The sequence below is a fragment of the Rhamphochromis longiceps genome, linkage group LG14 (genome assembly GCF_057381845.1).
Source record: "Rhamphochromis longiceps isolate RC_006_pf linkage group LG14, R_longiceps_female_GT1.1, whole genome shotgun sequence".
Classification (NCBI taxonomy): domain Eukaryota; kingdom Metazoa; phylum Chordata; class Actinopteri; order Cichliformes; family Cichlidae; genus Rhamphochromis; species Rhamphochromis longiceps.
The window spans coordinates 27,127,737-27,152,504 of record NC_140570.1 but is presented as its reverse complement, the minus strand read 5'-3'; the positions used below and the strand labels follow the sequence as shown (position 1 = coordinate 27,152,504).

The 24,768-nt window shown below is 42.5% G+C and overlaps 2 protein-coding genes across 2 annotated transcripts; both read right to left on the bottom strand.

Moving 5' to 3' along the window:
- Positions 1-390: 390 nt before the first annotated feature.
- On the bottom strand, positions 391-3,281 carry LOC146654229 (extracellular calcium-sensing receptor-like). The gene is made up of 5 exons (XM_085429303.1): positions 3,030-3,281; positions 2,096-2,920; positions 1,771-1,992; positions 1,526-1,649; positions 391-1,295 (listed from the first exon to the last, which is right to left on the bottom strand). Exons 1-5 carry the CDS (start codon positions 3,279-3,281, stop codon positions 391-393), a joined length of 2,328 nt encoding a protein of 775 aa, XP_085285429.1.
- A 14,326-nt stretch (positions 3,282-17,607) lies between these two features.
- On the bottom strand, positions 17,608-20,752 carry LOC146654228 (extracellular calcium-sensing receptor-like). Its single transcript, XM_085380153.1, has 6 exons — positions 20,655-20,752; positions 20,226-20,511; positions 19,291-20,115; positions 18,966-19,187; positions 18,721-18,844; positions 17,608-18,512 (listed from the first exon to the last, which is right to left on the bottom strand). The coding sequence occupies exons 1-6, from the start codon at positions 20,741-20,743 to the stop codon at positions 17,608-17,610; spliced, it is 2,451 nt and encodes an 816-aa protein (XP_085236279.1). The 5' UTR covers positions 20,744-20,752.
- Positions 20,753-24,768: the final 4,016 nt, after the last annotated feature.

The following is a 24,768-nucleotide window of genomic DNA, read 5'->3' as shown; positions in this document are numbered from 1 at the left end:
ACAAGGGGAGAACATACAAACCCCACACAGAAAGACCCCGGTCTGATGGAGGACCTTCTTGCTATGCGGCATCAGTACTAACCAACATGCCACCGTGCTGCACAAGTTAATTATAAATCCCTTATCAGTCAAAAATTAGATATAAGTATGTATTTTTCCAAAACTCTGTTATTTAATGTGTCACAGAATTTTAACTCATTCACTGCCATTGACGTCTATAGCCGTCAATGGCAGTGAATGAGTCAATGGGTTTAACTCATTCACTGCCAATGGCTGGCAGTGAATGAGTTAAGTGACTCGTAATGTCTACTAATGTAATAATACATGATGTAAACACAAAAATAGCAAAATAATTTAATTGGTTAATGTTTTTGTTTTTTGTTTTTTTTTTTAGTTTATAATTTTTCCCATAACATGTTTCTTGGTATTTTTTTCTGGCTTAAGAAATATTATGTAACACTTGGGTGCAAAAATGCTACTTAATAAGCCAAAAGCTGAAGACAAAATTGCAAATATTTCTACAGCTACAGTGAACTTTCCAGGAGAGCTGATGTATGCTGGGATGAAGGTAATCCACACAGCACAGTATATCAGCAGGCTGAATGTGATCAATTTGGCTTCATTGAAATTATCAGGAAGTTTTCTTGCCATAAATGCAAGGATCAAACAAATGATTGCAAGGACACCTATGTATCCCAAAACTGCATAAAAAGAAGCCTGAGAACCTGTATTACATTCAAGAACAATAATCTTATTGCTGTATGTGAACAACATATGTGGGTAAGGTGGGTTTAAACTCAGCCACAACACACATATTACTATTTGAATCAAAGTGCAGGAGCAAATGATGATTCTTTGTTGTGTGTGACCAAACTTTCCAGCAATGTTGTTACCAGGAAATGTGGCTTTGAAGGCTGTGACAACAACAATGGTTTTTCCCAAGACACAGGAAATGCAAAGGGCAAATGTCACACCAAAAGCGGTGTGGCGCAGCATGCATGTCCAGACTGTTGGCCGACCAAGGAAAGTGAGAGGACAGAGAAAACACAGAAAAAGAGAGAATAATAAGAGAGAGCTCAGCTCAAAGTTGCTGGCTTTTATCACAGGAGTTTCTCTGTAGTTGATAAAAACCACCATTGTGGCCAAGGAGAGAGAGGCCCCTAACAGGGATACAAGTGTTAGAGCTATTCCCATGGGCTCATGATATTTCAGAAACTCAATAGTTCTAGGAATGCAATCATCTTTTCTCTCATTGGACCAGTATTCCTTTGGACAAGGTGTGCAGTCTGCTGCACCTGTTGAGGATAAACAGAAAGGGTAAGTGATGTATGTAGATAACATTTTAATAGAATATACAATTGTACTTGGAATAGTAATAAATTAAAATTACTTTTAATAAAATCATATCATGCAGTAAGTCAATATTTTAAATATTAGTTATATGTAGACACTAAACAAGCATGTTAAATTGTACACTTTTAACTTAATATGGGACATGCACTCTTGTTATTGATCCCTTGTCTACCTGTTGAGTTGGCTATAGTTCCATCAGCACAGGGTACACAGTCAAAACAACATATAGGTTTTCCCTGAATTTGAGCTTTTCTGGTTCCAACTGGGCAAACATTAGAACACACCGATGTGGGGACCTGTGACAAAAGAAATATTTAAATATTGTAGCTGTAAATGATTATGTGTTAACAAGAGAATACTAAAGGATGAGATACTAAAAGTGTACTGCATGTAAAAATAGAGAGACATCATGATTACTTTTTTCCCTGTCCTCCACACTATCTTTTCCTCCTCGATGCTGAGCTTGTAATCACCATTTGCAGCAAATGTCAAATGACCAAGTGTCACATGTTGCACTTTTCCATTTATCAACTGCCAGTTAATGACATCATAAGAAGCAGGAGGATCGCCATTCTCATCAAAAAACACCTCATCACCAAACTGATTTGTGAAATTCACCCTTTGTAATTTTTTACTGACCTAGAGAGGAAAAGATAATGCATTAGATACATATAAATATTCAATTATTGGTTTTGTTTAAACAATTTCAACGATTGTAGCTTTCAGGTGCACTATTTCTCACCTCCTTGGGTTGAATATCTGTCAGGTTTAAACATCGCTTTACTGTTTGTGCTCCAACTGGTTGGCAAAATACCAGCTGATGCAGAGCATGTGCAATAGCATAAACCGCTTTATAGACATTATAGGTCACTCTGAGCTCTGTGACATTGAAGAAATCATTCTCGGAATTCATTAATGTTTCATTGCCTGTACATCTTTTCGTTGTGTCCTCAGTAGCTGCATGTACCCCTGGCAAAACAGGTGTGCAGCCCACGATAATCTCCCAGAAATCCTTCACGAAAGGTGCATTTGGATCTGTATAAGGACTAATACTTGTAAGAAAGTGATTAAGCTTAGGAATAACCATCTTCTGCATTACAAATCCCACTGTTCCACCAAAGGATCTATACATTTCAGGCGTGGATGGTCGAGATGATGTTATCCAAGCCACACAAGAAATCCATTGAATTCCTGTAATGTTCTGGTTCACAATCTCTTGCATCAAAGGATAAAAATCACCATCAACAGAAAAAGCTAAAATTACTTTGACAGACGACTGTTTAATTATTTCCACAACTTCTAGAAATTCATCTCTTGTGTACGTGCGTAGAACTGATGCAACAAAAGCAACACAAACCCCAAACTTTTCAACCTCCTCCTTAAAAGCAAGAATTCCATTACGTCCATAATCATTGTCTGACTGTATGGCTCCAATCCACTGCCATCCAAAATGTTTGACCAGTGCAGCCAAAGCTTTTGCCTGGAAATAGTCGCTGGGGATTGTTCTAAAAAATGTAGGATATTTAGTTCTGTCACTCAGACAAGCACACGTTGAGAAGTAGCTGATCTATAAAAGAGAATAGAACACAGAAAGAGTGTACATGCAATGTTACATCATACAATGCCATAAAACCAATATCACTTAGCATCATAAAATAAAAAACTTTATCTCTTACTATTGGCATATGAAAGGGTCCAAGAATTCCAGCCACAGCTATTGACTGAGATGACCCAGACTCTGCAATAAGGGCAGATATAGCTGGAGGGCAATGAGAAGATACATCTACCTCCTCTGCTCCACTAGCCAGTGTTAGTGCAGCACGTAGAGCATTTGTAGGAGATGCGCATGAGTTAAGGATCCTATAGCCAAGAGATATGTTTGGAAGGAGAGCAGGATCATTGTTGATTTCTTCAATGGCAAATAACATTGCCTGTGTCCATCGATAAATTCGCAGGTCAAATCTAAGGACATTTTAGTGATTGATCAAAGTAACCCAGCTATTGCTTCACATGTATATAAAGTACAATGTCAAGAATGAAAACACAAATAAACATACATGCATGACATATGAAAAAGCCATTTGTGTTAAATCATACCCTTCACACTGCACTTTAGGCGGCTCCTTATCAAATGTAGAGGTGCTGAGTATCTGTTTGATCAAGATTGGGAAGATTCCTCCGATCATTATGTCACCTTCCTTAAACAAACTTGGCATATCAAACCTGCCAAAAAGTTCACAGCCAGATACTGTGTTCGTGCTGAGAACACACAGAAATAGGAGGATACCTCTTTGCATGTTTGCACTGCATTGCCATATAGGCATGACAGCACAGTTCTTATAACAACAGTATTACATGTAGCCAATGTGCTATAATTTCCCAAAGGGCTCAGTGATCTTAGATTGGCAAACTTGGAATCAGGAAAGTAATGCTTTACACGTATTGTTAAATGTCAGTAAACTATCTTGTATCGAAAAGTGTCTAAAACTACTTTTGCAATGCACATTAATCATAAAGAAATTTGAAAGAGACTTTAGAAAACTCTTTAGCTATATAATGTATAAGTTATCCATAGTCTTTCAGTTTTGAAGATCACAGACAGGGTAAATACGATTATTGCCCCTATAAGTACACTGTAAGAAATGTACATAAAAATTACAGTTAATAACTGTAAAATAGCAATGGTAAATTACCATTAAATCAAAAAGAGTAATTGACTGTAATATGGAAATTACATTTCTGTAAATTGAAAAATTGTGATTTGCTTTTATTTTTACACTGCTGATATGTTGAAAATATATTAATGTACTGTAATATGGCACATTGTCTTTGAAAACAACAGGGAAAATCTGTAACATTATTTACAATTAATCACCCTACAATTTACATAATAAGATTGAATGACAATCTTTCCTGATTTTTTCATTTGAATTTACGATTTACAACTGTATATTAATTACCTAAAACATACCGTACTTTTAATTTTAACAAAATGTCAAAACATTGCTTGAATTATTGTGAAAATTACAGTGAAATGTTTTTAATATTAACAAGCTCAGGCTCAGTATATGTTAACAGTACATACAAAAAATTACTAATAATAAAAAAATATGTATTTTTTTTTAAGTTCTAGAGTCTCACCAAGTATAACACAGCTATTTATAATGAAACATAAATATTTTGTGGTATAGGGAGGTTTAAATCATGGATTTACCACTGTTCAGTCTGTGTTCAATCTGTTTGAGTGTGATACCACCTGCTGAAATTAAAATTAATTGATCAAAATGAAATACAAAAAATAATGAAATAATGTTACTAAATTGGTGTAGTTTGCAAGGTCAAGAGCAGTCAACGAATGTATTATAAAAGCTGTAACAATCAGTTTCCTTAAAGTCCATGCACGTTTGGGAGACAATGCATCACGTGTCTGAACCGTCACCTATACACACACACACACACATATATATATATATATATATATATATATATATATATATATATATATATATATATATATATATATATATACGTCCACGGCCGGCACCTGCTAAGCCATTAGCTGGACTTCATTGTCAGGAGCCTCGCAGAGTAATCTGGGTCCAAAACTCCATTTACTTTAGGTCCCAAAGTCAAACGAGCACTGCATCATCACTGAGAGTTAAAAACAGTCTAAATTCGTTCATCTGTAATAAAATGATCAGCGTTGCTGCTTTACCATTAAGTTTAACGTCCAGGCATCCAAGAAAACAGAATTTATTAAATTTAACGGAGTTAAAGTTAGCAGGAAGTTAGCTCGCTAGTTTCCACCTAAACATGATAAACCACGTTCTGACTGAGAGATTTCTGAAAAAATTTAAACGCACAGCTCTGCTATCACTTCCAACATAAATGAAGACAGAAAACTAAACAGCAGTGATGTTTGTAGGGTTACTGAAGTGGGACTAGCTGGTATAGAATGAGCACTCCTTCAGTGGGAGACTGTGGCACCCACGGTGTGGGACGGAGAGATTTCGCAGGTCTTTCCTCCCCACTGCTGTCAGACTCCACAATAAAGACTTTAACTGATCAAACACACACATCCACACATGTGCAATAACACTAAGTGCAATACTTTTCTGGCATCGTTGTATTTTTACTTAGCTGTATATTGCATTTGTATTCTATTTTTATCTTATTGTATATTTTATTCTATTTTATTCTAATGTATATAGTATTTTATTTTATTCTATTCTGTACAGTTGTGTACTGTATTTATCCTTATTGTATTCTAATTTTTGCTTCATAACTTTTGTACTGTCCACTTCCTGCTGTGACAAAACAAATTTCCCACGTGTGGGACTAATAAAGGTTATCTTTTCTTATCTTATCTTATTATCGCTAGTGACACAGCTTTATTAGCAAAACATAAACACAGTGAAGCTGTAGGATGAATGCTAACTTTTTTCCACTCGATAAAAGTTAATGTGAGGGTTCCCCATGGTTAGGGACTAATGCTATCGCATGGCAGGATGCTGTAAACAGACCAAACTTCAGTCAGGTGAACAACTGAGATAATCCATCCACAATATGAGGTTGGCTAAAGTTTGACTTATCTAACTGTTTTGTTTCGCTTAATGCGCCTTATAATCCAGTGCGCCTTATGTATGAAAACAGACCCGTTCATCGACAGTGCGTCTTAGATAAGATAACCTTTATTAGTTCCACATGTGGGAAATTTGTTTTGTTACAGCAGAAATTGGACAGTGCGAAGTTATATAGCAAAAATTAGAGAACACTCGAATACAGAATAAGAATAAGATACTGTACACAACTGTACAGAATAGAATAGAATAAAATAAAATACTATATGCAATAAAATAAAATAATACATACAATAGGATAAAAATAGAATACAAACGCTATATATAACTGAGTAAAAAATACAACTTATAAAAAGATTGTTGTTACGGTTTGGAAGAGGACTCAAGCGCAGGACTCCGGTTCTGATGCTCACAAGAAGGGTTTATTTACAAGTCACCAGGTGTATATACAAGAATGTGCGGGGGGTGTTATATACAACTGAGTGGGGGGAGAAGGGGTCTCCAGGGAAGTCCAAGGGAAAGCACGCGTTCTTCAGAATATCCACTCACACGATCACAGGCTCACACTCCAACACTGCCACACGGGAATCACACGGGGAAAAATCCAGGAAGCTCTGTAGACAGGGAGACAGGGTTAAGAACGACGCACAGAGGAAAACACTCTTAACTAAACTTGCTGTAGCTTGACTTCACTAACGCGTGGTAGACAACGATCCAGCGACGAACAGCAGGTGGGCGGTAGAATGGGAGAGTCCCGAGTTGCGTCTTCGGAGGCGGCAAATTGGCGTGAGAGGGCGTCTGGCTTGACATTACGGGAACCGGGTCTGTAAGTGATCGTAAACTGGAATCTAGTAAAAAACAGGGCCCACCTGGCTTGCCTGGCGTTGAGGCGTTTTGCCGATCGAATGTACTCCAGGTTCATGTGATTGGTCCAGACCACAAATGGCTGGGCAGTGCCCTCTAGCCAATGGCGCCACTCCTCCAGGGCTAGCTTGATGGCTAGTAGCTCTCGATCTCCCACATCATAGTTGCTCTCTGCAGAGGTGAGACGGCGTGAAAAGTAGGCACAGGGATGCAGCTTACCTCCTTGCTGCTGGGAAAGCACCGCCCCCACTCCAGCGTCCGAGGCGTCCACCTCCACAATGTCGAGATCGGGTTGGACGAGAATGGGCGCCGAGGCAAAGCGGTCCTTCAGATGGGCAAATGCTCATTGAGCCAGCTCATCCCAGCAGAAGGGAACCTTGGGAGAAGTAAGACGGGTCAGAGGCAGGGCCAGTTTACTGTAGTTGCGAACGAAGCGCCGATAAAAGTTTGCGAACCCCAGAAAGCTTTGAAGCTGTCTACGGTCGGAAGGGGTCGGCCAGGCGACAACGGCTTGAACCTTTGCAGGATCAGTCTTGAGGTTACCCCGATCGATGACGTGGCCCAGGAAGGAAACAGTTGAGACATGAAACTCACACTTCTCCCCTTTAACAAAGAGACGATTTTCGAGGAGACGCTGAAGGACTTGCCTGACATGGCGTTTGTGGTCGGCGACAGATCGGGAGAAGATGAGGATGTCATCCAAGTAAATGAAAACGAAATGGTCGATGAAATCTCGGAGCACGTCATTCACGAGAGCCTGAAACACAGCTGGAGCATTGGTGAGACGGCATCACAAGATATTCGAAATGGCCCAGGTGAGTATTGAAAGCCGTCTTCCACTCGTCTCCCTCCCTAATCCTCACCAGATGGTAGGCGTTGCGCAGGTCCAACTTTGTGAAGATGGTGGCACCCTGGAGAAGCTTGAATGCGGAACTCTGCTGAGTTCCGCGTTTTTGGTGACAAAAGAGAAACCAGTGGCAACAGGTGAGGACGAGGGGCGAATGAGACCAGCGGCAAGTGACTCATTGATGTAGTTTTCCATGCTTTCCCACTCCGGTCGAGACAGGCTATACAACCTACTGGTCGGGAGCGGCGCGCCTGGGAGGAGGCCAATCCCACAATCGTACGGCCGGTGAGGGGGAAGGGAGCGTGCCTTATCTTTACAAAACACTTGCGCCAGGTCGTGATAAACAGACGGTATGGAGGACAGATCAGGCGGTTCTGAAATAGTTTTATTGGGTGGTAGGCTCATGGCGGGGGTGGCGGCCTTTAAACAGGACATGTGACACTCCTCCCCCCACCCCGAAATAATTTCTTTCCTCCAATTAATCACAGGGTTATGTTGACATAGCCAGGGATAGCCCAAGACTAGTGGTGTGAGTGGGGCTTTAAAGACGTACAACTGTATGGTTTCAACATGATTGCCAGAAAGAGACAGGGAAATCGGTTCTGTGACATGAGTAATGTCTGGAAGACACTGGCCACTAAGGGCTGTGACTTGGAGTGAATGAAACAGAGGCTCCGTGCTAAGACCTAATTTTAGCGCCAGCGAGGCATCAATAAAATTCTGTTCTGCCCCGGAATCGATCAGAGCGTCGAGAGAATGAGTCTTGAGACGAACCGTTAGCTTAGCCGCAATCATGAGACGAGGAGGAGACTGAGAACAGGTGACCTTGCCCACCCGTACACTCCTCGCTACTGGCGGGCGCTGTCTTTTGGCCGCGCCTGGCAATCCATGGCAATATGGCCCTTGCGGCCACAATAAAAGCACTCACCAGCTCTCCTGCGACGATACCGCTCCTCGGGCGACAGTCTGGAGCGGCCCAGTTGCATGGGCTGTTCACTTTCTTCCATGCTGTCCGACGAGTGACTGCCGCTAGATGCGCCCCCACCTGACGTCTCCATGCGCCCCGGGGGCCTCTGGGAAATGTAGTTTCCGGTTCCCCGACGCGCCCGTAGGTGCTCATCCAGCTTCACACATAGTGTAATCACATCAGACAGGGTCTTAGGAACATCTCTCATCATCAGCTCTCTCTTTAACTCATCACAAATATTATTCAAGAGAGTACTTATCAATGCCGACTGCCCCCAGCCAGTTTCTTCGGCCAAGGTCCAGATTTCGACCGAAAAATCCGCCATACTCTGCCTCCCCTGCTTCAAATTTAACAGTCTGTGGGCAGCCGCCTCCGCTCCGGTGCCTCTTTCAAAAACACTTTTAAATTTGGTGAGGAAGTCCTCGTAAGAAATGTCTGGGGCTGTTCTTAAAACAGCTTGCACCCAGTTTAATGCCGGCCCACGTAACAATTGAACCATAAAGGCGATTTTGGCCCCATCTGTCTCATATGTTCTTCGTAACTGATGGAATTGTAGGGTGATCTGAGTCAAAAATCCACCACATTTATCGAACTCACCCGAGAAAGGCTCCGGCGCTGGTAACGATCGCTCTGGAGGTTCAGTGGAAGCCGGCGTGGGGGAGACAGGCGGAGCGGCTGCAGATGGATTTGGAGCCGATAGCTGAGGAGGAACAGACGGAGGGGGTGAGGTTGGGCTTACTGACGGTAGACGTTGAGCGAGGGCTTGAGTGAGTGCGGCCAGTTGTTGATTTATGTGCTGAAGCATGTGTTCGTGGCGTTCCAGAATTGCCTCCGGGGTGAGGACGGGTTGCTGGGTGGGATTTGAGTCCGCTGAGTCCATGATGGCTGGATCGTTATTGTTACGGTTTGGAGGAGGACTCAAGCGCAGGACTCCGGTTCTGATGCTCACAAGAAGGGTTTATTTACAAGTCACCAGGTGTATATACAAGAATGTGCGGGGGGTGTTATATACAGCTGAGTGGGGGGAGAAGGGGTCTCCAGGGAAGTCCAAGGGAAAGCACGCGTTCTTCAGAATATCCACTCACACGATCACAGGCTCACACTCCGACACTGCCACACGGGAATCACACGGGGAAAAATCCAGGAAGCTCTGTAGACAGGGAGACAGGGTTAAGAACGACGCACAGAGGAAAACACTCTTAACTAAACTTGCTGTAGCTTGACTTCACTAACGCGTGGTAGACAACGATCCAGCGACGAACAGCAGTCACCTCCTGGCTTAAATGCTGCTCCCCTTAATGAGACCCAGGTGTCTCATCTCCCGAGGGCGTGGGCCGAGGGCGTGAACCCACAGTGAGTTCCGCCCCGGCAAGAGAGAAGAGGAAGAGAGGGAGAGAAACAGAGGGCTGATCAGCGTGCAGCTGATCCGCCTGGCCGTGACAATTGTTGCACTTCGTCTTATTGCACATGTGTGGATGTGTGTGTTTGATCAGTTGAAGTCTTTGTTGTGAAGTCTGTCAACAGTGGGGAGGAAAGACCTGCGAAATCTCTCCATCCCACATCGTGGGTGCCACAGCCTGCCACTGAAGGAGCTGCTCAGTGGTGTCAGAGTCTCCTGCATGGGGTGGGAGATGTTGTCCAACAGGGATGACAGCTTAGCCACCATTCTCCTGTCACTCACCACCTCCACTGAGTCCAAAGGGCATCCCAGAACAGAGCTGTTCAGTCTCTACCTGTCCCCGGCAGAGATGTTGCCACCCCAGCAGACCACACCATAAAAGATGGCTGAGACCACCACAGAGTCATAGACGGTCTTCAGAATTGGGCCCTAAACTTCAAAAGACCTGAGTCTCCACAGCAGGTACCAGCTCCTTGGTTTTATTAGTGTTGATCTTGAGGTAGTTCTGCTGGCACCCGTCCACAAAGCCTTGGGGTCAGTTCTCTGTACTCCTTGTCGTCCCCATCAGTGATGAGGCCGACTATTGCAGATTCATCAGAGAACTTCTGCAGGAAGCACTGGGTGGAGTTGTGGGAGAAGTCTGCAGTGTAGATGGTGAAGAGAAACGGAGCTAGAACCGTTCCCTGTGGGAGCCCCGTACTGCAGACGACCCTGTCCGACACACAGCCCTGAGTTCTCACATACTGTGGTCGGTTGGTGAGGTAGTCCAAAATCCAGGTAGTGAGGTAGTGGTCCACTCCTGTGTTTTCCAGCTTGTCCTTCAGGACCGTGGGCAGAATGGTGTTGAAGGCACTGGAGAAATCAAAGAACATGATTCTCACAGTGCTCCCAGCGGTCTCCAGGTGAGCGAGGGAACGATGTAGGAGGTGAATGACGGCGTCATCCGCTCCGATGCCAGGCTGGTAGGCAAACTGAAGTGGGTCCAGTGATGAGCTCACCAGGCGCCAAAGCTGAGCCAGGACCAGCCGCTCCAGGGTCTTCATCAGGTGGGATGTCAGAGCCACCGGCCTATAGCTGTTGAGGTCCTTGGGGCGTGAAGTCTTTGGCCCTGGTACAACACAGGAGGTTTTCCAGAGCTGTGGGACTCTCCCCAGCCTCAGGCTCAGATTGAAGATGTGCTCCATCACTCCACACACTTGGTCTGCGCAGGAGCTGACAACCCTTGAGCTGATGCCATCTGGACCCGCTGCCTTCTTGCCTTTAATCCTCCTCAGTTCCCTCCTAACCTGTGTGGTTGAGAGGACAGGCTGTAGCCTTGTGTTGAGTGTGTATTGGATGCTGTTGTTGGGGGTGGGGAGGAGTGAGCAGGGTGAGTAGAGGAGGTGTGAAGTGTCTGAGGTGTCAGAGGTGAAACAGCAGCAGTGGGTGTGGGTGAGTCTGCAGCCGATGTTGAAGACTGCCTCATGGATGAATCAAATCTGTTGAAGAAATGATTCAGTTCATTTGCCCACCTCACATCCCTCCCAGGCAGAGAGTTCTGAAGTTTGTGGCCCGAGATGGTTCTGAGGCCTCTCCAGATTTCGCCAATGTTGTTTTGCTGAAGCTGGTTCTCCATCTTCTGCCTGTAGCTGTCCTTCCCATTCTTTATACAGTGGGGCAAAAAAGTATTTAGTCAGCCACCGATTGTGCAAGTTCCCCCACTTAAAATGATGACAGAGGTCAGTAATTTGCACCAGAGGTACACTTCAACTGTGAGAGACATAATGTGAAAAAAAATCCATGAATTCACATGGTAGGATTTGTAAAGAATTTATTCGTAAATTAGGGTGGAAAATAAGTATTTGGTCACCTCAAACAAGGAAAGTCTCTGGCTCTCACAGACCTGTAACGTCTTCTGTAAGAAGCTTTTCTGTCCCCCACTCGTTACCTGTATGAATGGCACCTGTTTGAACTCATCATCTGTATAAAAGACACCTGTCCACAGCCTCAAACAGTCAGACTCCAAACTCCGCCATGGCCAAGACCAAAGAGCTTTCGAAGGACACCAGGAAAAGTATTGTAGACCTGCACCAGACTGGGAAGAGTGAATCTACAATAGGCAAGCAGCTTGGTGTGAAAAAATCAACTGTGGGAGCAATCATCAGAAAATGGAAGACATACAAGACCACTGATAATCTCCCTCGATCTGGGGCTCCACGCAAGATCTCATCCCGTGGGGTCAAAATGATCATGAGAACGGTGAGCAAAGATCCCAGAACCACACGGGGGGACCTGGTGAATGACCTGCAGAGAGCTGGGACCAAAGTAACAAAGGTCACCATCAGTAACACACTACAACGGCAGGGAATCAAATCCCGCAGTGCCAGACGTGTTCTGCTGCTGAAGCCAGTGCATGTCCAGGCCCGTCTGAAGTTTGCCAGAGAGCACATGGATGATACAGCAGAGGATTGGGAGAATGTCATGTGGTCAGATGAAACCAAAGTAGAACTTTTTGGTATAAACTCAACTCGTCGTGTTTGGAGGAAGAAGAATACTGAGTTGCATCCCAAGAACACCATACCTACTGTGAAGCATGGGGGTGGAAACATCATGCTATGGGGCTGTTTTTCTGCCAAGGGGACAGGACAGAATGAATGGGGCCATGTATCGTGAGATTTTGAGCCAAAACCTCCTTCCATCAGTGAGAACTTTGAAGATGAAACGAGGCTGGGTCTTCCAACATGACAATGATCCAAAACACACCGCCCGGGCAACAAAGGAGTGGCTCCGTAAGAAGCATTTGAAAGTCCTGAAGTGGCCTAGCCAGTCTCCAGACCTCAACCCCATAGAAAATCTGTGGCGGGAGTTGAAAGTCCGTGTTGCTCGGTGACAGCCCCAAAACATCACTGCTCTCGAGAAGATCTGCATGGAGGAATGGGCCAAAATACCAGCTACTGTGTGTGCAAACCTGGTAAAGACCTATAGTAAACGTTTGACCTCTGTTATTGCCAACAAAGGTTATGTTACAAAGTATTGAGTTGTATTTTTGTTATTGACCAAATACTTATTTTCCACCCTACTTTACGAATAAATTCTTTACAAATCCTACCATGCGGATTCATGGATTTTTTTTTCACATTCTGTCTCTCACAGTTGAAGTGTACCTCTGGTGCAAATTACTGACCTCTGTCATCATTTTAGGTGGGGGAACTTGCACAATCGGTGGCTGGCTAAATACTTTTTTGCCCCACTGTAAGTACTCTCAGCTCTCTCTGCACCCTTTTCAACTGCTCTTTGTCTCTGGATTTGAAGGCCCTCTTCTTCTGCTTGAGGACGGTTTTAATTTCTGTGGTAATCCATGATTTGTTATTAGAGAAACACCGCACAGTCCTGGTAGGTATGGTATTATCCACACAGAAGTTAATATAGTCCGTAATGCATGTCACAAGGCTGTCGATGTCCTCTCCGTGGTCGTCACAGTTCACCTCCCACACAGTAGACTCAAAACAATCTTTAAGAGCCTCCTCGCTCTCCTCCGACCATCTCTGCACTGTGCGCATGGCTGGTGGCTCCCTGCGCACTAAGGGCTCATACACATGGACAAGGTGCACCAGGGTGTGATCAGATCTGCCCAGGGGAGGTAGAGGTGATGAAATGTATGCCTCTTCAGCACTGGCATACAGTATGTCCAGTGTTTTCTTGTCTCTGGTTGGGCATGTCACATACTGGGTGGGCAGCGTGGAGTCCAGTGAGACATGATTAAAGTCCTCTGATATTAAAAGAAGGGCTCTTGGAGATTGCATTTGCAGTCTGCTGACCACAGAGTGGAGAGGGTCACATGCTGTATCTATGTTGGCTGAAGGGGGGACATACACCCTTATTGCGATAACATGTGAGAATTCCCTGGGGAGGTAGTACACACACATGCTAACGGCTAACAGCTCAATGTTGCAGAGTTCTTCTTTCACAGTGATGTGCCCAGGGTTACACCATCTGTCATTCACAAACACTGCCATCCCGATAGCGTCACGCTCGTGTCCGCAGTTAGCGGTGTTAGCCTGGACTCTGTTAGCATTATGATGCTACATTGCTGATACTCCCTCTGTGACCAGGTTAGCGACGTGAGGTCATCCATCTTAATGGGCAAAGATCTTACGTTTCCGATGATTACAGAAGGGAGAGATGGTCTATAACATCTCCTTCTCGGGTGACGGCGCTCCCTCACAGCACGACACCCCCGTCTTTTCTTCCTCGGCTCACTGGGAATGTCAAGTCTGTCTGCCGGCAGTACTGCTGTGGGACGCAGCGCTAACAGCTGATCCCTACTGTAAACAAAGGATTCCTGCAGTGGGTCCCCAAACACGGGTGAAAAAAGTAGAAAAAAACCAAGAAAAATGACCAAGACTAGCACAAAACGGTAGAACATGATTGCAGAGTCTAATTGCTAATACTTTAGTTATAAAAATCCATCCATCCATTCGCTTCTGCTTCTCCTTTTCAGGGTCGCGGGGGGGCGCTGGAGCCTATCCCAGCTGTCATAGGGCGAGAGGCAGGGTACACCCTGGACAGGTCGCCAGTCTGTCGCAGGGCTAAAATAGTTATAAAAATTACGAGAAAAAAAGATGAGAAAGAAAGAAACTCAGAATGAGCAGAGGTGCTGTAACAGGCTGCCACACACGGGGGGCGCCGGAAGTACCTGTGCACCTTATGGTCCCAAAAATACGGTAAGTCAGGCAAACTGACCTCAATGACCTTAAGGTAAATGTCACCAGGATTCAAACTATTCCAATATTTTTAGTAAATGCAGCTACGGTATCAATTTAAAAAGGTGACTTCGTACTAGAGTTATAGCCTTCACAATATTTTCCGAGATTAAAGTTGGATTAAAATGTTCGGATCTCTCGTGTCGTCCTTACATACCTCCACATTGGTGACCCCTGAGGCGAACATGCTAAGGTAAAAAGAAAAAGCCAGCTCCTGCCTGGAAACATCAGTGGCTGGCGGACTTCCACCTCCACCTATAGCTGAGTTTGCTGTAGCTTTTAAACTACTTGGATCTTTGCCTTCATGATGCCCCTTCATGGTTCGTGTGCATCAAAGTTCAGTTTGCTCTTCGTGGCATTTCATCTGATGACACAAAATACCATCATGTGATCTCATACACTGATCTCAAGGCGCTGCTTGTGCGGCGCTTCTCCCTTTCCAACGTGAAATGGTCCTAGAAACTCCTCCCTCTCTCGGGCCTGGGTGAATGTACTGCTCTTGAGCTCATGGAGAGCATGCTGTCCTTGCTAGGAACATATGATGGATGATTCCTCTTCTTTCAACAGCTGCCAGCTCTCTCAATGCTGTCATTTTCTTCACAACCCTGTTTTACTCGGGGTGCCGAGGCCTTGGTGCATGCTAATTTTGTAACTTCGCGAAACATATTTTAATGTTTGCTTTCTGAGTTTCCCTCACTACCTTTCCCTACTTTCTCAAACACTGTGATGAAGCACGAGGTGGACCTTATCACTCCGGTCGGCCCTCAGTGTTTGTGTGCGCACACCCTGCCTTGACCCTGCTAAACTGTCTGTCGCTCAGGAGGAGTATGCAACTATGGCGCGACTGAGAATTGTGCAGTGTTCGAATAGTCCCTGGACTTCCCCATTAGACGTGGCACCCAAATCTGACGGTCAGTGCAGGCCTTGTAGGAATTTTTGCCATCTAAATAATGTCACGGAAAGCAATTGTTATCCCATTCCGCACATTGAGAATTTTTTTGGCTCGTCTCGCGGGGACTTTTTTCATCAATTTTTTCTAAAATTGATTTAGTGCAGGGGTATCACCAGGTTCCTGTGCGTGCTGAGGATGTCCCCAAAACCACCATAATAACTCAGTTCAGCCTTTTCAGGTTTTTGCACATGCCCTTCGGCCTGAGGGGTGCAGCCCAAACCTTCCAGCGTTTGACTAACTAGGTATTACGCGGGCTCTCCTTCGTTTTTGTATATCTAGATAATATCCTGGTGGCCAACAGCTTGGAGGAACAGCACACCTGCGTCAGGTTTCTTGGCGCTTGGCAGCACATGGCCTGATCAATAACTTGTCTAAATGTCAGTTTGGTTTGCCAGTTCTACCGAGATTAAAGTTGCAGTAAAGTATTGGGATCCCTCGTGTCATCCTTACATACATCCTTACCTCCACAACATGAACATTTCAGATGATTTTATTTAAAATTATTATGGCATCTATTTAAAGAAATTATTAACACAAAATGTATTTGTTCTTTTCAACATTCCTGAAATTATTTACAATTTACCATATAGGTCACTTTAGTATTAAATCTAGATGGTACAAAGCACTATATCATTTCCAGAAATGGCCCACTACATTACATATAAATGCAAATATAATGCCAAACAGCAGTTGTCTCAAGGCCTGTTTTGCCTTTCAAATGGAGCTAAGAGAACGTGGTAGAAGGGAAAGTTTACTCCAGTTTTTTTTTCATTTATTGGGAAAGGCAGAGGAAGGTGTTTATGTACACACAAAATATGGTTCTTATTTTGCTGGTTAAAAAAGAAGATACAAAGTGAACTCCCATCCTTTGTGCTCACTTCCTAATTACCTAGAGACACCCAAAAGACAACCGGCCCCTCTCAACAGTTGAGACAAATCATCTGGGAAGTAGGTAAGCAAAGGAGTAACATTGAGTAACAAATCCTCATTTCCTCCTAAGATGGCAGCAACTCTTTCATGAGGAATAACTCTTAACAATTCCCTGTACCACAAAGTAACAGTGGGAGGGTTATCCTCAACCCAGTTAATAAGAATACATTTCCAGTCCAGCAACAATAGTTTATCATCTAGTTTATGCTGCAAATAAGTTAATGCTGATTCTTTTGAAGGTAAACCAAGCATAAAAAATCCAGGGTCCCTTTAGGTCCGATTCGTAAAAATATTGCTGAGGTCTTGAGATATGGAACTTCAAAATCTTTTGATTAGTTTAAATTCCCAGAAGTAATGGGAAAAGGTATCAGTCTGTATTTGACATTTGATACAAAAAGGGGATACATGCGGTGTAATCTCATGCAAAACATTAGGAGCTATATATAGGCGGTGTAAAATTTTGTATTGGGTTTAAGCAAGCGGTTGCAAGTAAAAGTAGATCTAGCTATGATAATGGCTCCTTTCCAATACTCCTAAGTATATTCATTATTAAGATCTCTCTCCCATTTATGAATAGCACTCATTGTACAGCGTGGAACACATGGTTATTTCAAAGGATTTACTGCATCTTGCCTGTAATGGTGTTAGAGACTGATAAGCAGGCCAGAGTCTGTTTTTTTATCTTAAATTTTGTTGCATTTGTGTGCAGGTCTATAACTACTCACTCACATCCATTTCTTTCAGCAGCATAAAACATATCTTGCAGTGTACTGTAATGTTAATTATAAATCCTTTATCAGACAAAAATTACATTTAAATATGCATATACCCAGACTCTGTTATTTAATATGTCACAGAATTGTAAGTGACTCGTAATGTCTACTAATGTAATATAAATGTAATAATAATAACAATAATGTAAACACAAAAATGGCAACATAATATAAATTGTTACTGATTTTTTTTTTTACTTTTAGCTTGTAGTTTTGCCCATGACATGTTTCTTGGTATTCTTTTCTGGCTTAAGTAATATTATGTAACACTTGGGTGCAAAAATACAAATTAATAAGCCAAGAGCTGAAGACAAAATTGCAAATATTTCTACAGCTACAGTGAACTTTCCAGGAGAGCTGATGTATGCTGGGATGAATGTAATCCACACAGCACAGAATATCAGCAGGCTGAATGTGATCAATTTGGCTTCATTGAAATTATCAGGAAGTTTTCTTGCCATGAATGCAAGGATCAAACAAATGACTGCAAGGATCCCTATGTATCCCAACACTGCATAAAAAGCAGCCTGAGATCCTGTTTTACATTCCAGAACAATCATCCTATTGCTGTATGTGAACAACATATGTGGGTAAGGTGGGTTTAAAGTCAGCCATAATGCACATATTACCACTTGAATCAAAGTGCAGGAGCAAATGATGATTCTTTGTTGTGCATGACCAAACTTTCCAGCAATGTTGTTGCCAGGAAATGTGGCTTTGAAGGCTGTGACAACAACAATGGTTTTTCCCAAGGCACAGGAAATGCAAAGGGCAAATGTCACACCAAAAGCGGTGTGGCGCAGCATGCATGTCCAGACTGTTGGTTGACCAAGAAAAGTGAGAGGACAGAGAAAACACAGAAAAAGAGAAAACAATAAGAAAGAGCTCAGCTCAAAGTTGCTGGCTTTTATCACAGGAGTTTCTCTGTAGTTGATAAAAACCACCATTGTGGCAAGGGAGAGAGAGGCCCCTAACAGGGATACAAGTGTTAGAGCTATTCCCATGGGCTCATGATATTTCAGGAACTCAATAGTTCTAGGAATGCAATCATCTTTTCTCTCATTGGACCAGTATTCCTTTGGACAAGGTGTGCAGTCTGCTGCACCTGTTGAGGATAAATAGAAAGGGTCAGTGGTGTATCTAGATGTACATTTGGGATAATAATAAATTAAAAATCTACTTTAAAAAAGCATATGACGCAATAAGACATTAATATTTTAAATATTAGCTATATGTAGACACTAAACATGTCATGTTATAATGTACACGTTCAACGTTTACAGGATATACACTCTTGATATGTTTCTGTCTACCTGTTGAGTTGGCTATAGTTCCATCAGCACAGGGTACACAGTCAAAACAACATATAGGTTTTCCCTGAATTTGAGCTTTTCTGGTTCCAACTGGGCAAACATTCGAACACACCGATGTGGGCATCTGTGACAAAAGAAATATTTAAGTATTGTAGAGGTAAATGATTATGTGTTAACAAGAGAATAATAAAGGATGAGATACTAAAAGTGTACTGCATGTAAAAGTAGAGAGACATCATGATTACTGTTTTCCCTGTCCTCCACACTATCTTTTCCTCCTCGATGCTGAGCTTGTAATCACCATTTGCAGCAAATGTCAAATGACCAAGTGTCACATGTTGCACTTTTCCATTTATCAACTGCCAGTTAATGACATCATAAGAAGCAGGAGGATCGCCATTCTCATCAAAAAACACCTCATCACCAAACTGATTTGTGAAATTCACCTTTTGTAACTTTTTACTGACCTAGAAAGGAAAGGATTATGTATTAGGTATGTATAAACGTTCAATTATTGGTTTTGTTTAAACAATTTGAACTATTGTAACTTTCAGTTAAACAATTTCTCACCTCCTTGGGCTTTATTTCTGACAGGTTTAAACATCGCTTTACTGTTTGTGCTCCAACTGGTTGGCAGAATACCAGCTGATGCAGAGCATGTGCAATAGCATAAACTGCTTTATAGACATTATAGGTCACTCTGAGCTCTGTGACATTGAAGAAATCATGCTCGGAATTCATTAATGTTTCATTGCCTGTACATCTTTTGGTTGTGTCCTCAGTAGCTGCATGTACCCCTTGCAAAACAGGTGTGCAGCCCACCATAATCTCCCAGAAATCCTTCACAAAATGTGCATTTGGATCTGTATAAGGACTAATACTTGTAAGAAAGTGTTTAAGTTTAGGAATAGCCATCTTCTGCATTACAAATCCCACTGTTCCGCCAAAGGATCTATGTATTTCAGGTGTGGATGGTCGAGGTGCTGTTATCCAAGCCACACAAGAAATCCACTGAATTCCTGTAATGTTCTGGTTCACAATCTCTTGCATCAAAGGATAAAAGTCACCCTCAGAAGAAAAAGCCAAAATTACTTTGACAGATGACTGTTTTATTATTTCCACAACTTCTAGAAATTTATCTCTTGTGTACGTGCGTAGAACTGATGCAACAAAAGCAACACAAACCCCAAACTTTTCAACCTCCTCCTTAAAGGCAAGAATTCCATTACGTCCATAATCATTGTCTGCCTGTATGGCTCCAATCCACTGCCATCCAAAATGTTTGACCAGTGCAGCCAAAGCTTTTGCCTGGAAATAGTCGCTGGGGATTGTTCTAAAAAATGTAGGATATTTAGTTCTGTCACTCAGACAAGCACACGTTGAGAAGTAGCTGATCTATAAAAGAGAAAAGAACACTGAAACAGTGTGCATGCAACGATACATCATACAATGCCAAAACATCAAATATCACTTAGCATCATAAAACATACAACTTTATCTCTTACTATTGGCATATGAAATGGTCCAAGAATTCCAGCAGCAGCTATTGACTGAGATGACCCAGACTCTGCTATGAGGGCAGATATAGCTGGAGGGCAATGAGAAGTCGCACTTGCCTCCTCTGCTCCACTAGCCAGCGTTAGAGCAGCACGTAAAGTATTTGTAGGAGATGCACAAGAGTTAAGGATCCTATAGCCAAGAGATATGTTTGGAAGCAGAGCAGGATCGTTGTTGATTTCTTCAATGGCAAATATCATTGCCTGTGTCCATCGATAAATTCGCAGGTCAAATCTAAGGACATTTTAGTGATTGATACAAGTCATAAAGTAACCCAGCCATTGCTTCCCATGTATGTAAAGTACAATGTCAAGAATGAAAACACAAATAAACATACATGCATGACAAATGAAAAAGCCACTTGTGGTAACTCATACCCTTCACACTGCACTTTAGGTGGCTCCTTGTCAAATGTATAAGTGCTGAGTATCTCTTTGTTTAAAACTGGGAAGATTCCTCCGATCATTATGTCACCTTCCTTAAACAAACTTGGCATATCAAACCTGCCAAAAAGTTCACAGCCAGATACTGTGTCTGTGCTGAGAACACACAGAAATAGGAGGATACCTCTTTGCATGTTTGCACTGCATTGCCATATAGGCATGACAGCACAGTTCTTATAACAACAGTATCACATGTAGTCAATGTGCTATAATTTCCCTAAGGCCTCAGTGATCTTAGATTGGCAAACTTGGAATCAGGAAATTAATGCTCTACACGTATTGTTAAATGTCAGTAAACTATCTTGTATCGAAAAGTGTCTAAAACTACTTTTGCAATGCACATTAATCATAAAGAAATTTGAAAGGGACTTTAGAAAACTCTTTAGCTAGGTAATGTATAAGTTATCCATAGTCTTTCAGTTTTTCAGTTTTTCACAGACAGGGTAAATACAATTATTGCCCCTATAAGTAGATTAATTTAGCTTTAAATGATGAATTATTCGTTTTGATTTTGCTTTTTAAAAGTTTGTGTGCGTGTGTGTGTGTGTGTGTGTCTATATTGCATGAAAAAAAATCTGTCGTGATTCATTGGCAGCATTATTATTAAATTACAATTTTGTGTAATCTATACCTTTGTGCCAATTCCTTGTCTCATAACAGATCTTAAAGGCAGCGATAAACGATTTCAATAGATATATTTAATAATAATAGCAATAGCAACTGGACAGGCAAAACAGAGAAGCAAAAAAGTTCTTTTTTTTTCTTTAGATGGGCTTATTCATCATAAGGGCAGTGCCCTGGGGCGCACTGCCTCTGTCATTGCGCCCCAGGGCAGCTGTGGCTACAATGTAGCTCGCTATCGCCAGTGTGTGAATGTGTGTGTGAATGGGTTAATGACTGAATGTAGTGTAAAGCGCTTTGGGGTCCTATGGACTAGAAAAGCGTTATACAAATGCAGGCCATTTACCATTTACCATATAATTAATTTTGAGGTTTGATGAGCTGCTTAGTAACATGATCACATGATTTACACATTTTTAATATGAAGGCTTCTGTAAAATCAGCCAGAGTGATCTAGATGTGAGTAACATATATATATATATATATATATATATATATATATATATATATATATATATATATAAGATCCTGTGGGACTTCCAGATACAGACGGACAAAATGGTGGTGGCTAACCAACCGGACATAGTGGTGGTAGACAAACAGAAGAAGACGGCCGTAGTGATCGATGTAGCGGTTCCGAATGACAGCAATATCAGGAAGAAGGAACACGAGAAGCTGGAGAAATACCAAGGGCTCAGAGAAGAGCTCGAGAGGATGTGGAGGGTGAAGGTAACGGTGGTCCCCGTGGTAATCGGAGCACTAGGTGCGGTGACTCCCAAGCTAGGCGAGTGGCTCCAGCAGATCCCGGGAACAACATCGGAGATCTCTGTCCAGAAGAGCGCAGTCCTGGGAACAGATAAGATACTGCGCAGGACCCTCAAGCTCCCAGGCCTCTGGTAGAGGACCCGAGCTTGAGGGATAAACCGCCCGCAGGGGCGTGCTGGGTGTTTTATATATATATATATATATATATATATATATATATATATATATATATATATATATATATATATTAGGGGTGCAACGATATTCGTATCGATATTGAACCGTTCGATACAGCGCTTTCGGTACGGTACGCATATGTATCGAACAATACAACATTTGTAATTTATTTTATCAACTTTCCTTCTGACGATGCTGTGTGTGTTGAGCGCTCAGTGAATCTGCGTTCGACTACTCCGCCTAGGCTGCACTGTCGAGCGCAGATCCACTGAGCGCTCAACACAGACAGCATAGTCAGAAGGAAGAGCGCAGGGCAAGCTAGCGAGACAGAAGTTAAGCTCTCCTTGCAACATGGACCTCCCCCACCCTCATTCAGATCTGGCGTTTGGAATTATTTTGGTTTTCATGTGACGTATGACCCTGAAGGTAAGCGAGTCATGGACTAAAGTAAAACAGTATGTTGGATGTGCCATGCAATGCTCAATTACATGGGTGGGAACTAGTGTGTTAGCGCAGTTAGCTCGTTAACGTGTTGGCCGTCTAGCCCCATGCACGGGGAGATCTGCGGTAGCTCGTTAACGGAGATTTGCCGTGTTGTGGCGTTAAGGTCATTTCAACGAGATTAACCTGAAAGCACTAGTGGGAACACAACGAATATGACTGCACATTTATGCCAACATCATCCTAGTGCAAAGACAAAAACAACAAGCATGCTACTAACTTTAGCCGAGTCATTTAGACAGCTGTTAGCACATGATTCTCCTTATGCTGCTGAGAATATAGCCCAGAAGAAGCGGATAGTATAGCTTTTATTTTGGAAAGAGACATTTCTCTGTAATAAACTCTCTTTTCCAAAGATGAGTGATTCCTCAATCAGATACAGGGCTCGCAATATCGGTAGCCCAACGTCCTGGGGCTAGCGATTTTTTCAGTCGGGCTACCAAAATCTATCTCTGCCCTGCCCGTCGGGCTATTGTAGGAAGGAAAAATATATGTCAATGCTTTTGCATTCTTTCAGAAATGTAGCTGGGTAATTATGTCATTGGCATCGGTGAGCCACTGTCAATATGTGACATATTGAAATAGCGTTTGAATTTGCACTTGTTTTTTTGCTTTCACTTTGCAATCGTGCGAACTGTGTATAGAGAGCGACAGCACTGATTGGTGAGTGATGATAATTTGTGCACCAATTCCTCTGACATCGTCTTATCAATCGTTAGCTTACTATGCAAACATGACAAGTGAAATCTCCCGCAGCAAGCTTAAACATGTGAGAGGTTGATCGCGCAGAGAATCGCTGAGCTTATGTGAGTGCGTGTGTAAAAGCAGCAGGACATATATTTTAGTTCTGCTGAGCCAAATAAGACAGGTCAGGGTGAAGAAGTGACAGCCAAAGAAAAGCTTACCACAAAACGGAGAAGTTATGACAAATCAGACTATAAGGCAAAAAGAAAGTGCAGCTTTATGGTTTCATGGACAAAAGAATTTCTGTGGCTGCAGTATGACGAGCTGAATAACCAGGGCTGCACATAAGTGGTCCGCAGGTGCGCATTCGCTGTCAAAATAAAAAACACGCACAAGGGTTAGGGTTAAATTTAAAAACTGTACTTTTGAGTTAAAATATATATTTATAATTTTAATAAATGACAAATTAAAAAGGCATGAACATTTTTTTTGTATCGAAAAAATATCGAACCGTGACGCCAAAGTATCGAACTGAACCGAACCGTGAATTTTGTGTATCGTTGCACCCCTAATATATATATATATATTAGGGGTGCCTTTTTAATTTGTCATTTATTAAAATTTTAAATATATATTTTAACTCAAAAGTACAGTTTTTAAATTTAACCCTAACCCTAACCCTTGTGCGTGTTTTTTTATTTTGACAGCGAATGCGCACCTGCGGACCACTTATGTGCACCCCTGGTTATATAGCTCATCATATTGCAGCCACAGAAATTATTTTGTCCATGAAACCATAAAGCTGCACTTTCTTTTTGCCTTATAGTCTGATTTGTCATAACTTTTCCGTTTTGTGGTAAGCTTATCTTTGGCTGTCACTTCTTCACCATGACCTGTCTTATTTGGCTTAGCAGAACTGAAATATATATCCTGCTGCTTTTACACACGCACTCACATAAGCTCAGCGATTCTCTGCGCGATCAACCTCTCACATGTTTAAGCTTGCTGCGGGAGATTTCACTTGTCATGTTTGCATAGTAAGCTAACGATTGATAAGACGATGTCAGAGGAAGTGGTGCGCAAATTATCATCACTCACCAATCAGTGCTGTCGCTCTCTATACATAGTTCGCGCGATTGCAAAGTGAAAGCAAAAAACAAGCGCAAATTCAAACGCGATTTCAATATGTCACATATTGACAGTGGCTCGCCGATGCCAATGACATAATTACCCAGCTACATTTCTGAAAGAATGCAAAAGCATTGACATATATTTTTCCTTCCTACAATAGCCCGACGGG

Excerpts from the sequence above, each read along its gene's own strand:
- LOC146654229 (XM_085429303.1), bottom strand. The coding sequence starts at position 3,281 with ATGTTATTTGCCATTGAAGAAATCAACAATGATCCTGCTCTCCTTCCA. Across the intron at positions 1,993-2,095 it reads CAGATATTCAACCCAAGGAG|GTCAGTAAAAAATTACAAAG; the intron begins GTGAGAAATAGT and ends TTTCCTCTCTAG. Across the intron at positions 1,650-1,770 it reads TGTGGAGGACAGGGAAAAAA|GTCCCCACATCGGTGTGTTC; the intron begins GTAATCATGATG and ends CTTTTGTCACAG.
- LOC146654228 (XM_085380153.1), bottom strand. The coding sequence starts at position 20,743 with ATGATCGGAGGAATCTTCCCAGTTTTAAACAAAGAGATACTCAGCACT. Across the intron at positions 20,116-20,225 it reads GACCATTTCATATGCCAATA|ATCAGCTACTTCTCAACGTG; the intron begins GTAAGAGATAAA and ends TCTCTTTTATAG. Across the intron at positions 19,188-19,290 it reads CAGAAATAAAGCCCAAGGAG|GTCAGTAAAAAGTTACAAAA; the intron begins GTGAGAAATTGT and ends TTTCCTTTCTAG.